The sequence below is a fragment of the Cebus imitator genome, unplaced genomic scaffold (genome assembly GCF_001604975.1).
Source record: "Cebus imitator isolate Cc_AM_T3 unplaced genomic scaffold, Cebus_imitator-1.0 Scaffold59, whole genome shotgun sequence".
Lineage (NCBI taxonomy): Eukaryota > Metazoa > Chordata > Mammalia > Primates > Cebidae > Cebus > Cebus imitator.
The window spans coordinates 137,531-155,090 of record NW_016107374.1 but is presented as its reverse complement, the minus strand read 5'-3'; the positions used below and the strand labels follow the sequence as shown (position 1 = coordinate 155,090).

Here is a 17,560-nt window from a genome sequence, read left to right as displayed (position 1 = left end):
AAAAAAAAAAAAAAAAAAAAAAAAAAAAAAAAAAAAGGAAAGGAAAGAAAGGAAAAAAACCTAAACCCCACGGGGGAAGGCGTTTTCATTTATAGTCTCTTCCTGTTTCACGTGAGGAGCATCGCAGGGTGCGTCTGTTCCCACACGAAGGGCTCCAGGTCGCTGGAGGCAAGAAGAGAGATCCTGAGAGGCCACCTGGGAAGGAGAACCCAAAGTCAGTGACAGTGGTGAGGAGGCTGACTGCAGTCATGACGACGGCTCACATTCCTGTGTGCTGGGCACTTAATACGAACCAGTGAAGAGAGAGGCTGTCGGCGTGAGAGGAGATCTGGGGGCACGGAGATGTCTCACAATGGGGTCTTTCCTCCACCGCCCCACAAAGACTTTGGGAGACCCCACAACCTCGTGTGCTTTTGGGGTGACTTTGCATGGGAGTGGCATGTGGGGCCTGCAGGCCTCAGAGCAGGGGCAATGCCTGTCCCTGTCACAGGGATGCTGGGGCAGGCCTGGGATCCCCCATCACACGGAGGGAATGACCAGGGGTCCCGGAGCCGGAGCACAGTGCCTAGGTCGTGGCCACAGCGTGACCCGGGCCCTCTGGGGGAGCTGCTCCACCCGCCTTCCCAGGCCCTCCCATCCCCGCTTGCTTTCCAAGGCCTGCCCAAAGCCTCAGTCCCTGTAAGGTCCCAAAGATTTCCCAAGGTCCCTTAAGCCTCTGGAGGTCCCCCAAGGCTTCCCAGGCCCCCAAGTCTCAAAAGATCTTCCAGAGACCCCTCAAGGCCTTCCCAGGCTCCTCAACGATCCCCAAGGCCTCCCCGACAAGGCCCTTTAAGCCCTCCTAAAGCCCCACAAGCTCTCCTAGGCCCCCTAAATTCCCGAGACTCCCCAAGACCCCCAAGACCCCCAGGCCTCCCTGCATCCTCAACCCTCCAGGGACACCATCAGCAGCTGCCTCTTCTGGGAAGTCCAGGCTGAAGTCCCCAGAGCTAAATCCACCGGTTCAGCTCCTTGCTTCCTGCTACCAGCTATTGGTCCTGGGCTGACCTATGGCGCGGTGTCTTGGGGTCATGTGACCACCAGGCATAGTCACATGGTGTCAAACATGGCTGCCTACAGCACCACCATAAGGGAGGTGGAAGTGAGTTCTTGTGCAGCACTCCACGGCCGGCCTGTAGTCAGGGAGGCCTCCCCAGAGGCATCCACTAGGCTACCTGCCAACCTGGGTGCCCCAGGCATGGGCCCCTCCACGCCTGCCCTAGGAGAACAGTTTATGCAACAAAGTGTTGCAGAGGGTAGAGGCTGGGTCTGAATATATATATATATATATTTTTTTTTTTTTTTTGAGACAGAGTCTTGCTCTGTTGCCCAGGCTGGAGTGCAGTGACACAATCTCACCTCACTGCAGCCTCTGTCTCCTGGTTCAAGTGATTCTCTTGCCTCAGCCTCCCTAATAGCTGGGATTACAGGTGTGCACCATTACACCCGGCTCATTTTTGTATTTTTAATAGAGACAGGGTTTCTCCATGTGATCCGCCCGCCTCGGCCTCCCAAAGTGCTGGGATTACAGGCATGAGCCCCCGTGCCTGGCCGGGTCGGAATCTTTAACAGCTCCCCACTGCTCTTGGAGCCCCTCCCACAGCCAGCCCTTGTTCACCAACTGGGGAACCAGCAGCCACTACCTTATGCCTGCGTGCCCCTCCTGGAGGTTGGGGTCTCTCTCAGCAATATCAGTGCCAGGACACATCCCTTGTCCTCTCTGCCCCTTTCCCTCATCTGCAGGCCTAGGCCCAGTCATCCAGCCAGCCTCCATTCCACTTCTCTCCCTGCACGCAAAGACTGACTCCATCAAGCTGCATTCCCTGAAAGACACCGACAAACCACAAATTCAGCCTCCCCTTTGCCCACAGGATGCCGACGGGCAAAACTATCACCAAAAGAAGGGAGGAGGGGCCCAAAAGCGGCTCTGTATCTGTGGAGAAAGAGCTTGCTTGGGGCTGGACCCTGGTTGTGTGGCCTCAGATGTGAGTCCTTCCCCTTCCTGGGCCCCAGTGGGTGATGATGTGTCATGGCCCAGGGTTAAGAGCACAGACTGCAGAGGGATTCCCTGGGCTTGACTTCTGACACTGCTGTGCACTGGCTGTGTGATTCTGAACAAGTAACCTAGCCTGTCTGTGCCCATTTCCTTGTCTGTTAGTAGGGATCAAACAGAACATACCACCAAGTTTGTTAACAAGTTAATGTTTATGAAGTATTTATTATTTTATTTATTTTTTGGAATGGAGTCTTGCTTTGTTCCCCAGGCTGGAGTGCAGTGGTGTGATCTTGGCTCACTGCAACCTCCACCTCCCAGGTTCAAGCAATTCTCCTGCCCCAGCCTCTCGAATCGCTGGGATCACAGGCGCTCATAGCCATGCCAGCTAATTTTTTGTATTTTTAGTAGAGATAGGGTTTCAGCATGCTGGCCAGGCTGGTCTCGAACTCCTGACCTCGAGGTCTGCCTGCTGCGGCCTCCCAAAATGTTGGGATTACAGGTGTGAGCCACTGCACCTGGCATATTTATTTTTTTTTAATAGAGTCTCACTCTGTCACCCAGGCTGGAGTGTGGTGGTGCCATATTGGTTCGTTACAACCTCTGCCTCCTGGATTCACCCTCTGCTCAGCCTACTGAGAAGCTGGGATTACAGGCACCTGCCACCACACTCAGCTAATTTTTTATATTTTTGATAGAGATAGGGTTCTACAACATTGGCCAGGCTGATCTCGAACTCCTGATCTCAAGCTATCTGCATACCTTGGCCTCCCGAAGTACTGGGATTACATATGTGAGCCATTGTGCTCAGCCAGGATTATTTGTGTGTGTGGGGTGTGTGTGTGTGTGTGTGTGTGCACTAATTTGAGTTCCTTATAGATTCTGGCTATTAGTCCTTTATCAGATGCATAGTGTGCAAACATTTTTCCCATTCTGTAAGTTGTCTGTTTACTTTCATGATTATTACCTCTGCTGTGCAGCAGTTTTCTAGTTTGAGCTTTCTAGTTAAACTTTCTAGTTGAACTATCTAGTTTATTTATTTTTGTTTTGGTTTTGGTTCATTATATTCTTGGCATACGTGGTAGTGACACTTTGGTCCATTTTATTCTTGTTCTTTAAATTGTGTGTGTTTTCATGAAAAGTATTCTGCTTTGGAAATAACAGGAACGTGTAAAGGAAAGACAGCAAGCCATATCTGCCCAGGTAACTTTATTTTTGTCTTCTCAAACATATCAGATCAAATAATGTCGTTTTCTAATCTCGAAACCAGCAAGATTAGAAGAATGAGGCCATCACTTCACGCAGTCTTTCCCCGTTACACAAGGTGTTCAGGATCAAAGTCAAGCCCTGCCGTCAGAGGCAAGTGCCGCCCACTCACTTCCATTAGAACAAACTAGAATCAGGTCCACTGCATCTCTGCTAATTGTTTTGCAGCAGGGAGCCACAGAGGAAGCTAAAACTACCTTTTTAAGCAATCCTAAGTTTTCACTATCTAACAAGCACTTCGGATTTTTTTTTTCCTTAAAACAGCAAAGTACAGGTGCTGTATATCTGCTACATCTAAAAGGCTCCCCAGAAATCAGAGCCTATGAAGCGGGAATGTCTGGGGGTGACCCATCCTGCGCACAGAGAGCCAGGGGCTCCTGGCAGGTGTCAGACACACACTACCTCAACAGCAGTCCTGAGGTCTGAGATTCTGAATGTCAGCAGGTGGCTGGCAAGTATCGCCAAAGCCACTTGGGAGCTGGCCGTGTGGACTGGCTGGGTTTCTTATTCAACATAAAACACTTCCTCTTTGGCCTGGACTGTTTTGCTAAAATTGGTGGTGGGTTTTAGGGCAGGCCAGTGTATAGGAAACTTTTTTTTTTTTTTTTTTGACACGGAGTCTCGCTCTGTTGCCCAGTCTGGAGTGCAGTGATGCAATCTTAGCTCACTGCAACCTCCACCTCCTGGGTTCCAGCAATTCTCCTGCTTCAGCCTCCCGAATGGCTGGGATTACAGGTGTGAGCCACCACACCCAGCTAAGAAACATTTACCAGGGAAAATAAAGGCTTAGAAGAACCTTTTGGGGAAACTCTGTGAGGAGCGCAATTCCAGAGTGCCTGTGGCAGCCACGGCCTCCCGGACAGCGGGCACGCTGTGGGCTGCACGGGCTGTGAGGCACAGGCAGGCACCACCCGTCTGGAAGAGCAGCCTGTCTTACATCTTTGGTTTCCTTCCAACCAGGAGCAAACGGTGGTAGAAAGAGCCAGGGCATATTTACTCTTTACACCCAGATTTTTCTTTGAACTATTCATTATTACACCATTTGGCTTGCAAAATGATCTCTGATAATGTGGTCCATAAAATCCGCCGTTGAAGCTGCCCTTTTGCCTGACCTGGGTGGGGCTGAACAAGGAAATAGGAAGTTTCCTGTATGCTTCAAAACAGAAATCGATGCCAGGGAATTCTGAAAATGGAAGCTGCCTGCGAAATGCGAAATCACTAAGGGAGTCTCTGCAAAACCCACCCGGCAGCATCAGGAACGGTGTCTACACATGCTCCAGACGGCCACGGCCCCCTCCTTAGAGACCAAAGTTTCAGCCGCATAGTCTCTTATTTCAAACAAAACTCAGTTACATACATCTTATCATCTACACAGGCATGGATACGCACTAAACAAGGACGGAGTACACAGTTGAGGGGTGCCCTGGAATCGGGGCAGGAATGCCTTCGGGGAAGAGTCCTCTGGCCACCAGAGCCCTCGTGCTTCAGAGGAAACCAGCGATCCACCATGGCTTCGAGACAAAAGACAAACATCGGAGACACAGTTCACACTACACTGGTGTAAAAGGACAAGATGTTCGATAAATACAGAGAACTTGGTGTGAAGAAAAGGCAAGAACAAATCCGGACCTCAGGCACAGACTTCAGGGCCCGCTCCCAAGTAATCCTTCCGGAGTCTGGGAACAGCCCCTCCTCCACGGGCGGCCCATTTTTTCCGGATGGGCCGCCAAGCCCGGCTGTGTTAGGCGCTTCGCGTCACTATCAGGCATCGGCATGTGACATTTCAGCAGCACAAAACCTGCCAGTGCTCCACACAGGCCCGCTTCCAGGGGTCAGGATCTGTGCTCCCAGAACAGGCGCCGGGGTTGCGCTCCCAGCCGGATTGTCGTGCCGTGATGAGGCAGGCATGGAGGCCCCCAGCGCCCTTCCTGGCGTGGGCGTGGTCTACCTCCCGAGGGTCACCTGAAGCCGGAACCACGTTGCATTGCAGTTGCACAGTATTGTGGGGATCAAGCAGCGATGACCTAACCGTAAACTAAGAGGAAGGTGAAATGAAGGCAAAGAGAATCAACCACTTCCCAAAACCTGCCCACAGACCATTACGGAATAAGTCCCGCAAACTGGATCAAAGTGACCCACCGCTACCTCAGGCCCAGATGGTGTGACCTGCGTGGAAATCATAAATCACGTCCCTAAAATTATTGCAATAGAGCCACTGACGAGCCATTTTCTAAACTACGCTGTTGACATTGTTAAGACCTAAGAAGCCAATGCCCCCATCAGCAGCTGCGTCCGCTAAGGGGAAGTGACGTGAGCTGAACCCGCAGGTGCGCAAAAGAACTGAAAATGCCAAATATGTCACAAAATTGTTGACAAAAGGTGTTTTTTCTAAAATCAAGGTTTAACTATCAAAAATAAATTTCTAAATTTGAATGTATATCTCAACATAATGAGTCTGGAATAATTCTCTTAAAGTTTTCACACTTTCCGAGTTCGAAAGCAGGAGCCGGCGGCTCAGCTGTGCGAGTCTGGCTTCTCAGTCTCCTCAATTCCTCGCGCAAACAGTCGAACCAGCTGGCAGTGGACCCTGCAGAGACAAGCAGCCACATGTAAGCCCCACACGTCCCTCACTGAAGGCTGGTCTTGAGCCCCACTCCCAGACAAGGGCTGCGGCGGGGGCCCACTCCCCGTGGAATGGTCAGATGTCGCCGTGGGCTGTGGGAGTTCAGCCCGAAATGACGGGTCCTGGGTGTGGAGTCATTCACTTAGACTCCCAGGATGCCAAGTTTGTAAAGGGTCACTGATGGCCAGGTGGGAAATACGGGCATCAGCACACTTGATTCAGATGACAATGCTCCCACGGAAAGCAGAGTGCCCACTCTGGCCTGTGCCCACTCCACCCAACCACCCCACCCCCTCAATGTCCTCAGCAGTACTAAGTGTGCACGGCCTGTGGGGAGCCCGTGTGGGGCGACTCCATTTGTGGAAGAGATGTGTGAGGAATGCTCAGATGAGAAGGACAGGTGGCCCAATGCCAGCAAGAGCCTTCAGGCTTGAGGAGCAGGTTGGGGACCCCTGGAGGTCCCCTTCCCAGGGGCTCAGTGGCCAGAGTGAATCCCTGGGTCAGTGCCATCTTTCCACACAGGACAGCTCTGTTTATTTCATGTATTAATAATATCGCAGCCTTCTCAGACATATTTAAGTAACCTAAACCCCTGCATTAAGTGGCAGGCCGGGGCTGGGCACAGTGGCTCACGCCTGCAATGCCAGTATCTTGGGAGGCCCAGGCAGGCGGATCACCTGAGATCAGGAGTTTGAGACCAGCATGGCCAATATAGTGAAAACTTGTCTCTGCTAAAAATACAGAAATTAGCCAGGTGTGGTGGTGGGCGCCTGTAATCCCACCTGTAATCCCAGCTACTTGGGAGGCTGAGTCAGGACAATCACTTGAACCCAGGAGGCTGAGGTTGCAGTGAGCCGAGACCTCACCATTGCACTCCAGCCTGGGCAACAAGAGTGAAATTCTGTCTCAAAAAATTAAAAAATAAAAATAAATGACAGAGTGTTTCCATGGAGCTGGGCTCGCTCTCTCACACACACACACACACACACACACACACACACACACACACACAAATTATATTTTAAAAAGTGGTGTGCTTCTCAAGGCATAGCAATGTTTACCAAGATAGACAGGACCTATTTGATGCCTGCCCTAATTTTCAAATTATTCTATTTCTTTAGTACGTACGCCAATATTAAAAATAATCCCACTTCCCAAACTTGTCACGAGTTGACAGAGAAAGTCCCTATGCACGGCTGCCTGGGGCAGTGGGTGTTCCTAGGACCTTCCAACGACCACCCTGACAGAAAGAAAGCAGCACGCAGACCCGGGCCTTGAGAGGGGTGGAGACCTCCTTCTCCATTAGGTTTGTTTGGATGTGAACAGGAGAAGCTTTCTTAGAGCCGGAGCTGGCTGGCGGAGGAGTCACTGATCTGAGGAGCTGTCTGCAGAGAGGTGGCATCCTCTTATATGCTGTGACTTCAAGCACTCAAGGGCCATCTGTCTCCCAGGTTTTGGTGCAGAAGGCGTAGGCCTGCCGACCAGCCTGCCACGGTTCTCCCGTGAGCCACGCTCTGTGCACGAGTGTCCAGCTGGGCTTCCTTGAAGTAGACCAAGCTCTGACAGATACCTGCCAACAGTTCAGAACCCGCCTAGAGCTTTACCAGCTCCCCAGCCTCATGTAATCTGCACGTCCACACCTAATTCAATGGCCTTTAAAAAAAAATCAACTTGCTTGTTACTGTGTCTTTCCAAGGAGAAACAATTTTCTTTGCGCTCAAATTCCTGCTAGTTATGTGATATATTACAAATTTCCAAATACAATGGGCCCCAGTCGATGTGGGAGGACACTGCTTCCACCTTCCACCCAGCCAGCCAGAGGGGGGACATGGCGCCTGCCCCAGGGACCCCGAACTTCTGTGTCTGGCCATAGATGCCTCCATGGATTTCCCACGCTGCATGGCCTTCAACACCAAGTTTCCCTCGGGCCTCCTCCCCTCCTTCCCATTCTTGGGGTGCCTTTCCCAGCGCTGCTGCCTCCTGCCCCTCCCGGCATAGAGCACCTGCACTTGGTGGTTGGCCATGGCCCTTGAGGCCCACGCTTCCCTGGTGGATTCAGTGGATCAAGGACTGCCCATAAAGGCGGTTTCCTTTGTTTGTCTTTCGAGTTTTTTTGAGTCAGTGTCTCGCTCTGTCACCCAGGTCTCAGCTCACTGCAACCTCCACCTCCCGGGTTCAAGTGATTCTCCTGCCTCAGCCTCCTGAGTAGCTGGGATTACAGGTGCATGCTACCACACCAAGCTAATTTTTTTTTGAATTTTTAGTACAGACGGGGTTTCACCATAGTGGCCAGGCTGGTCTCAAACTCCTGACCTCAAGTGATCTGCCCGCCTCGGCCTACCTTTTGAGTTATTTGGGGGAAGAGGGAGAGAATGGCAGGGCAAAGAGCCCAGTGCCAGCCTCGGGCACAGAGTGTGGAAGAGAAAAAGAATGAGACGGAGGGGCTTCCAGCACCCATGAAAAGGATCTGCAAACCAAACGCAGGAGGACTCGCACCCTGGCATCTTCCCAGAATGTGTGTAATGGCCTCTCCTTCAATACTGACATAGGGAAAGAAAAGTGAATTTCTAAAACATTCTGTTACAAAGCCCCAGGGAATACCCCTCGGTGAGGCAGCTTGGACCAGACACCTCGGGGCTGGAGGGGCTGGCGCTGGTGGCCGGAGGTCCCTGCACGTACCTGACCTCGATGGCCGGGCTGTGCAGGACCTCCCCGTCGCAGTTCCAGGAGCTACTGGAGACGGCGCAGCAACAGGAGGGGTGGCTGCTGCAGATGTGCCCGAAGCGCTTCTTCCCCCCCTCCTTGAGGTCGCTGTCCTCATCCTCCACATGCTTTGACGTAAACTGGAATTTCTTGACGCGATAAACTTCAACAAAAGTGAAGTCAAACTACCAAGAGACAGTGAGAAGGACAATTCAGCTCTAATGTCCTCCGGGTGGGGCGGCAGAATGGCCCAGGCCAACAGCGAGTTCTCTCAGGCCTTGGTGCACACATGGCCCTTCCCGAAGGATGCAGCTGCTTGTGTAGGGCCCTGGGGTTCCCTTTCCGGCTGACCTGACAGCTCAGAGACGAAGGGAAGCCTGGCACTCACCTTCCCTGGCACCCACCTTCCCCCGAGCCCACCTTCCCCCAAGCCCACCTTCCCCGGTGCCCACCTTCCCCGGAGCCCAGCTTCCCCGGAGCCCAGCTTCCCCCGAGCCCTCCTTCCCCGGTGCCCACCTTCCCCGGTGCCCACCTTCCCCGGAGCCCACCTTCCCCGAAGCCCTCCTTCCCTGGTGCCCACCTTTCCCGGTGCCCACCTTCCCCGGTGCCCACCTTCCCCGGTGCCCACCTTCCCTGGTGCCCACCTTCCCCGGAGCCCAGCTTCCCCTGCTCCCACCTTCCCCGGAGCCCAGCTTCCCCCGCTCCCACCTTCCCCAGCACTTGTCAGAATGACTTCTAATGCTTTTAGAAATCACAGCTTATCTACAATGACGAATGCTTTTTACAGGATTCTGATTGTTAATTAGCAGTGATTTGTGGAATTTTGTATTCTCTTTTTAACAAGCACTACTTAAAAAGCCACATAAAAATAGCATTAGACTAGATCTTAAATAGAACTTAAGTAAAAAAAGAAATGTGACTAAATTTGAAGACTGCAACCCCAAGTTCCACTTCTCGAGCATGAGGAGACTCAGGTCTTCCTCTGCGTGGGCTACAGAAAGATGTGGCCAGAGGGCCGGAACAGAACCATTTCTGGGAGCCCGAAGATTCTATTTGAAGTGGCTTCAAGAACCACTTAAGTCTTTACTGTATTGCTTTGTTCTGGTTTTAAATAGGAAGAGAAACAACAGAGAAGAAGTTGAATTATAAACATTTGCACCTCTCAGTTTCTGTGCTCAAATATGCATGTGTGTATATATATGTATATATGTGTGTGTATATATGTATGTGTTTATATGTCTGTGTACATATGCATATAAATATGTGTGTATATATATGTATATGAGTGTATATATGTGTGTATATGTCTGTGTATATATGCATATAAATGTGTGTATATATATATGTGTGTGTATGTATATATACGTGTGTGTATATAAATATATATATATATACATTTTTTTTTTTTGACATGGAGTCTCGCTCTGTCGTCCAAGCTGGAGTTAAGTGGCATGATCTCGGCTCACTGCAGCCTCCGCCTTCTGGGTTCAAGTGATTTTCATGTCTCAGCCTCCTGAGTTGCTGGGATTACAGGCACGAGCCACTATGCCTGGCTCATTTTGTATTTATAGTAGAGGTGGGGTTTCACCATGTTGCCCAGGCTGGTCTCAAACTCCTGAGCTCAGGTGATCCGCTGCCTCAGCCTCCCAAAGTGCTTGGCCTCAGATATTTATATTTTTAAATGAAACTTTACAAGGAGTAGTTGTAACTAGGAGTTTAAAGTTTGTGAAAAAAAAAAAAAAAAAAAAAATTGTCCTTCCTTCCCTTGAATTATAATGAATCCCTACAACATATAAACCAGGGATTGCCGGAACATAAATTACTCACCAGTGGAGAGTCCGTGCAAAAGCCCCACTTACCTGGTCCTGCTGGTTGGTGTGCCTGATGAGAAACCTCAGAAAATTGAACCTGGAGCATTTCCGGATGAGGATGAGGTCGGACGACCCATCCCCCAGGTGGGCAGCCGGGGAGAGGCCCCTGGGGCTCCGGCGACAAGCACAAGACATGTTTGTGGCGTTGATGGCCAGAAACTTTCCACAGACGACTTGCCACTCCTCCACGTCCTCTGAAACAGAAAGAACCATGGCGATGTCACAGTTCCAATGGCGCCAGGCAGCGCCCTGCACCGGGACGGTGTGAGGCCATCCCGGCTCTCACCTGGTCATGCATTTGGCAAACACTTCATGCAATCGACTCTAACTCAACACCAAAAACATCCACCATGGAACTGTTCGCTCCCCGCAGGAAGTGGTACCCAAAGGGTCACTTCCTGGAAGACAGGACTGTTGTCCATTTCCTCGCTTGGTGACTTTTGGACCATGATTCAGGACAAGGGTCAGCAAACCATAGCTGTGTGCCAAATGCGGCCCGCCATCCACCTGTGTGTGGCCCGAGAGCTAAGAATAACTTTCACATTTTTAAATAGTTGAAAACGTCCAGCGTGGTGGCTCACGCCTGTAATCCCAGCCCTTTGGGAGGCCGAGGCGGGCGGGTCACCTAAGATCAGGAGTTTGAGACCAGCCTGGCAAACATAGTGAAACCCCATCTCTACTAAAAATACAAAAATTAGCTAGGTGTTGTGGCATATGCCTATAATCCTAGCTACTGGAGAGGCTGAGGCAGGAGAATCACTTGAACCCAGGAGGCAGAGGTTGCAGTGAGCTGAGATCGTGCCACTGCTCTCCAGCCTGGGCAACAAGAGTGAAATTTCATCTAAAAAATATATATATTTTTTATATTTCTGTCTAATTTATATACATATACATATATTAGCCAGGTATGGTGGCAGGCGCATATAATCCGAACTACTGGGGGGCTGAGGAAGGAGAATCGCTTGAACTCAGAAGGTGGAACCTGCAGTGAGCCGAGGTCACGCCATTGCTCTCCATCCTGGGCGATGGCGTGAGACTATCTCAATAAATAAATAGTTGAAAAAAACTGGCTGGGCACAGTGGCTCACACCTGTGGTCCCGGCCCTTTGGGAGGCTGAGGCGGGCAGATCACCTGGGGTCAGGAGTTCGAGACCAGCCTGGCCAACACGGTGAAGCTCTAACTCTACTAAATAATACAAAAAATTAGCCAGGAGTGGTGGTGCATGCCTGTAGTCCTGGCTACTTGGGAGGCTGAGGCAGGTGGATGGCCTGATCTCGGTAGGCGGAAGTTGCAGTGAGCTGAAATTATGCCACTGCACTCTAGCCTGGGCGACAAGGGTGAAAATCCATCTCAAAAAAAAGAAAACAAAAGAAAAAAAAAACTCAGAAGAAGAATATTCTGTGACATGTGGAAATTCTATGAAACTTAAATTTCAGTGTCCATAAATAAAGATTTACCGGCAGATGGCCACACCTACTCACTGCACGCTGCCTAGGCTGCCTCTGCTGGACAAAGACTGTGAGGCTGCTGGAGCCTGAGGTGGTCACCAGCAAGCCCTCAGTGGGACATCTGCTGACCCCACATTCTACAGCACCTGGGACAGGGGGCCAGGCTCAGCGATTCACAAGGGGCAATGGGGCCTTTCACAAAACCTGCTGCTCCACACCATCGTACACGGCAAGTGGCAGAGACCTGAAGCTGCCTGGGGCTAAGGAGAAACGGATGCCTGGTGCCAGACGGGAAAAAGGAAAAGGAAAGATGGGCGGGGAGAAGAGGCAGTGCACCGAGAGAGGACAAAACCCAAACTCCAGCACACGCAGTTTCAACACTGAGCCTGTTTCTCAGGAATTACCTGCAGCTTCCAAACCATACAGCGCCTTCTTCTGCTCGTCCTCCAGCTGCTGCCTGCTTTGCCTGCAAACAAAGCACCTGAAAGACAAGAATATCGCCACCTTTTACATATGTAGTTCCAGGTGCACTGCCAGTGCTTGGCACATATAGAAGTATTCACATTCTTTTCACATAGTTTTGAAAAAGTTCCATTGCAAAGGCTTAACTAAAAATAGTTTTTGGCATATTTATTTGAGGTCTCAGAATTAGACCTACTTCTAAAATTACACATTCAACATGTCCTTCTCTGAAAGTTTTGGACATTAGGAGAAGCACAGCATGAGACGCTGAAGGCCACCTGGAGACGGTTTCTGCCTGGCCTTCAGCTAACAGAGCCCGGCTGGGAGAAATGACCAGGGCACTCATTCCACCAGCGGACTCCTGGGGCGAGGAGTCATTTCCTTTCAGACAACAAATAACACAGGGATTATTTGTTCCAGTCAATCACAAGCAAGTAACTCGGCACCATTAGCTGAGAGCGTAGTCATCGGTCTAGAACATCCTTCTGCTCCTGGGTGCTGCTAGACTCACGCACTGTTCAACAGGACAAGCGCGTGCTCTGGCGGAATTTGCCCAACAGCAACTGAGTTCAGTGGTGCAGTGACTCAAACTGCATCTGCCTCTAAAGACTCTGATTTTATGGTCTGAAATTCCCCATTTAAAAAAGGAAAGGGCCTAGGAGAAGGAGGTTCTGAAGTCTGCGTGACTGTCTCCTTCACAACAGCACAGCTGTCTCCACAGCCCCATGTCCTCAGCCCAAGGCAGAGCGGAGACAGGATGACCATTCAGGTGCCCTCCAGGGTCACTAGTGAGGTCCTACAGCCTGGGACAACCACGTTTAGATTTATTTGAGGTTCTATTTACACTGGTGGGATATTATTGAGTACACTGTGTGGGAGTGAAGGTGGGGATACACCAGGTGAAAAGGAACCCCTGCTTGTTCATTCACCATTGCAGAGCCTGCAGTGGCCAAGCTGGGGCACCAAACATAAGGGGAGAGTACAGCGTTTTTTGTTTGTTTTTTTGAGATGGAGTCTCACTGTGTTGCCCAGGCTGGAGTGCAGTGGCGCGATCTCGGCTCACTGCAACCTCTGCCTCCCGGGTCCAAGCAATTCTCTGCCTCAGCTTCCCGAGTAGCTGGGATTATAGGTGCATGCCACCACACCCAGCTAATTTTTGTATTTTTAGTAGAGACAGCGTTTCACCATTTTGGCCAGGCGGGTCTTGAACTCCTGACCTTGTGATCCACCTGCATTGGCCTCCCAAAGTGTGGGGATTACAGGCATGAGGCACCCCACCCGGCCGAGCACAGCGTTTTTAGTCATGGCTGACTCCACTGAACCTCCCCTCCCTGGCAGGCTGCCTCTTTCCCTTTGCATTCCCTCTGCCTGGGCAGCTGCCCTGGCTCTGCCACCCATCCCCTGGGGCCCACCCTTGTTGCCAGCCTGAGCCTTCTTGCTGGGGGTCCCCTGCCTTCGTGTGGGGCTGAGGGCGTGCCTGGCCTGGGCTCTGCTAACTGCAGAGCAGGCTCCTGCTTAGGAGCATGGGGCTAACATGGGTGAGGGTCTCAGCCATGGGTGTGGGCAGGAGGGTCCGCTTCTACTCCAGCCAGCATTACTAATGGTCCTGCTGCCAGCGCCCTGCAAAGGCACAGCCACCCGTAAGGTATCTGCCATCCTTTCCTGCCTGCATTTCTCCTCCATCAGACCCCCACAGGGGGCAAAGGGAGCCCCAGCAGGGGCAAACACTGTGCTCAGCCCCCACTCCAACAGTGGGTGTGGGACCTTCCCTCAGAGTCCTCATCCCTGGCACAGGAGTGGCTGCCCATGCACACCATGGGGACAGAGATGGGGAGAGCAAGCCCCACGCAAGCCCAGGGCATCATGGGCATCACAGGCATCGTGTCTCTGGGCGCGCCACATCCAGCACCCTCCACCACATTGGGAAAATACTTCTGCATTCACCTTCCTAACCGCCCCACTTTATTTCCCGTCTTTTGCAAGAGAAACACACAAAGAAATGCGCTTACCCTGCCCGGCAGGGTTTCCCATCCCTTGGAGATCCCACCGTGTGTTGTGCAGGGAGGAAAGACACTGTCCCTTCATAGCAGTGGTGGGAGAGAAAGGTCTTTAAACCTGGGAACAGAGTACGGTGAAGAAAAAACATCCACAAGGGTCACGGCTTGGTTAGCATGCTGTGCCTGGCAGCTTCAGAAACCTGCTGAGAGCACATCTGCCCAAACGGTCTGTGGGAGGGAGAGGCCCGGCCTGCTCCAGGCAATGTCACCACTGAGGACAGTGGCAGGGTCTGGGCCCTCCTACAGGACAACAGCACATCTGGTCTTAGTGCTGGCGCATTCTGACACCCGGTGATGCTGGGACCCCAGGGCTCTGGCCACCCTCAATGCCGACAAAGCAGGGTCTTTGCCATCAGCCACCCCTCGTGGCCTCAGTGATGTGGCCTGTGGGCTCCAGTGGCTCAGGGTCATCCCCTCCACCCCTTCACCAGGGTCGGTGATGCTCTCGCCTGCCCCAGGTCTTGGCCCCCACTGGAGTCATCAGCCACAGCCCCGTGACGTCCTGAAGAGCTCAGGACAGAGGCCAGGCCCACACTGCCACCTAAAGTCCGGAGCCGCCTTCCAGGCAATGTGTGTGCTGTCCATGGGGCTGTCTGGAAAACACCACCCCGCAGGGCAGCAGGGACTGGGCAGGAGGCAGGAGGGGGGCCCCGGGGTGCCGGGGGCCACACCAGAACCAGGCCGTGTCCTGCGAGTCTCAGGGTGTTGCCACTCCTCCGTGTCTGATGCTGGGGCTGGTGCTGCCCTGTATGATGTCTGATGTGGCAGCGATGGCCTGCAGGGAGCCTGCCCCCCACCTTACCCCGACACACAGAGGCCTCCGTCCTCCGAACACATCCTTGTCCACAGATGGCAAGCACCGAGCTGAGTGTGAACTGCCCACGGGTGGGAGAAGCTACCAGCAAGAGCAGTCTGGCTCCCAGGACATCTGTGTGCCTGAAACTCAGCTCCCGACTGTCCCCAGCGCAGCCCTGTCTGTGGGTGTGGCACCTGACATGGGCCAGGCACGGGTGGAGTGCACTCAGTACATGTCTGCTGTGTGGAGAAACAGCGACTGCCATCCTCCTGCCCCGTCGGGCAGGCCCTTCCAGGAGGCTGCAACTCCACTTCCCTGCATGGTGGCTCTGGCCTCTCTCCCTGCTCCTCCCATGGGGGTCCCACGGGGACGTCGTGCCCAGGGCCCTGGGAGGAGGCCAACCCACCGGTCAGCAACCTTCCAAGCCAGCTCCTCGCTCAAGTGCAGGCGGCTGGGCGGGGCAGCTGCCTCATCACCCAGATGTAGCCTCCAGGGGGGCCCCTCACTGACTTCCTATCTTGATGGGCCCCAGATGTCCTACTGGCACCTAAGACTCCACGTCTCCACAGAGTGCGTCATTTCCACATGCTTGTTCTCCAACCACGCCTTCTGTACTGCCCAGAACAACCAGATGCTTTCTGCCTCACAGCCACTGAATCCAATCCCACCTTTGTGAGAGCATCTCAGACCCCGTGGCCAGGATGGGGATCCCAAGACCGGGAAGGTGCCTCCTGCCTCGGGGCTCTCATCCTGGTGGGAGGAACAGAGCTGCAGCCACTGCCTGCAATGATGGACTGAGGGCCAAGAGAGGACGGGGATCCAGAGGGCTGCCTGACACCCCCACCCCAGCAGCAAGCAGGTGGGGGGAGGGGGCGTCCCAGGGGCCTTGCTGGACAGAGCCACATCGGGCTCAACAAAGGGCGGTCGGGCGAATGGCACAACCCAAATCGCTTCCTAAAATCCTCGTGGCTTCTCTAATTTTCTCAGCATTTCCTTTCTCAATAAACTTTAGATAAATACGTAACTTTAGCATTTCTTAGGTTTTAATTTTCAAGCCACACTAGTTTTTAATTTCATTAGGTCTTTTTAAGCTTCGTAAAGTTTACCGGATTACTATTTCTTTCTCTCATAAAAAAAGGGTTAAGATTTTAGTATCAGGAATTACTTGATTTAATTTGATACAGATTTATCTGAAAGTGAATTTATCTGTACAGAGCTGGGAGAGCTGGGCAGCAAGAATGGTAAACCTCACGTTCTACATATTTTCTTCTTTCCTTTTTTCTTTTTTTTTTTTGAGACAGGCTCTGGCTTTGTCACCCCAGTTGGAGTGCAGTGGCCCTATCTCTGCTCACTGCAGCCTCGACCTTCTATGCTCAAGGGATCCTCCTGCTTCAGCCTCTTGAGTAATCGGAATGCCCGGCTAATTTTGTTTTTAATTTCTGTGGAGATGGGGTCTCCCTATGTTGCCCAGGCTGAAATTCTACTTTTTTTTTGAGATAGAGTCTAGCTGTCACCCAGCTACTCAGGAGGCTGAGGTGGGAGAATCATGTGATCCTAGGAGGTCAAGGCTGCAGTGAACCGTGATTGTGCCACTGCATTCCAGCCTGAGTGACAGATGGAGACCATGTCTCAAAAAAAAACACTAAAATATATGTACAAAACGATTTTTTTTTTCCAATTAACACTTCCACTTGAACTGTGTGGGGCGGCCTGTGTCACCTGCCTAACGGATGTGAGAGGCTGGTGGCCTGGGCCTCAGGGTTCCAGCACCTGGGCTTCGGGAGTGGACTGCGCCCCCATGGTGTCCATCCTGTGGCTTATGCTGGGGTCCAGGGGGTAGGATCTGGTTCACAGCAATCCCTGTTTCAGCCCAGACCTCACCACGTTCTGGCCACCGCACATTTCGCAAGGCCCTTAGCTCCCGTCTGTACGCAGGTGGGCGCCCCGCTCTGACGGTGCTCCCTGGGCTCAGTCCCTGGGCTCAGTCCCTGGGCTCAGTCGGGTAACGTCTGCGAAGGCGGTCGGGGCGGGGACAGCGGGGGACGAGGCTGCATTGAGTTACCTGAAAAGTCGTATCTGGCAAGACCCAGCCACCGTTTCTTCTCACTGTCCTTGATGATGTCCCCGTAGAAGCCATAGCCCAGCAGGGACACGGAGTAGCGGAGGAGCGTGCTGTTGTGGTGGACCGAGGACACATCCATGGCCAGCGAGTCCCCTGTGGGAGAGAAGCCCCATGAAGAACACAGCCTCCCTTCCGGCCCCGCCCCTCCACCCGGCCCCGCCCCTCCACCCGGCCCCGCCCCT

General features: G+C 52.5%; 1 protein-coding gene across 2 annotated transcripts in view; it reads right to left on the bottom strand.

Annotated features, from left to right (window-relative positions):
* Positions 1 to 3,223: 3,223 nt before the first annotated feature.
* Positions 3,224 to 17,560, bottom strand: part of CERK (ceramide kinase) — a 58,659-nt gene continuing 44,322 nt past the window's right edge. The window contains exons 8-13 of one of the 2 annotated variants that reach the window (XM_017529436.2): positions 17,319 to 17,471; positions 14,413 to 14,518; positions 12,346 to 12,422; positions 10,481 to 10,686; positions 8,598 to 8,806; positions 3,224 to 5,882 (exon numbers count right to left, since the gene is read on the bottom strand). In XM_017529436.2, coding sequence (XP_017384925.1) covers positions 5,810 to 5,882; positions 8,598 to 8,806; positions 10,481 to 10,686; positions 12,346 to 12,422; positions 14,413 to 14,518; positions 17,319 to 17,471 — 824 coding nt within the window. In that variant the 3' untranslated portion in view covers positions 3,224 to 5,809. The remainder of the gene's footprint in view (positions 5,883 to 8,597; positions 8,807 to 10,480; positions 10,687 to 12,345; positions 12,423 to 14,412; positions 14,519 to 17,318; positions 17,472 to 17,560) is intronic. The other variant, XM_037738893.1, reaches the window with a different exon arrangement.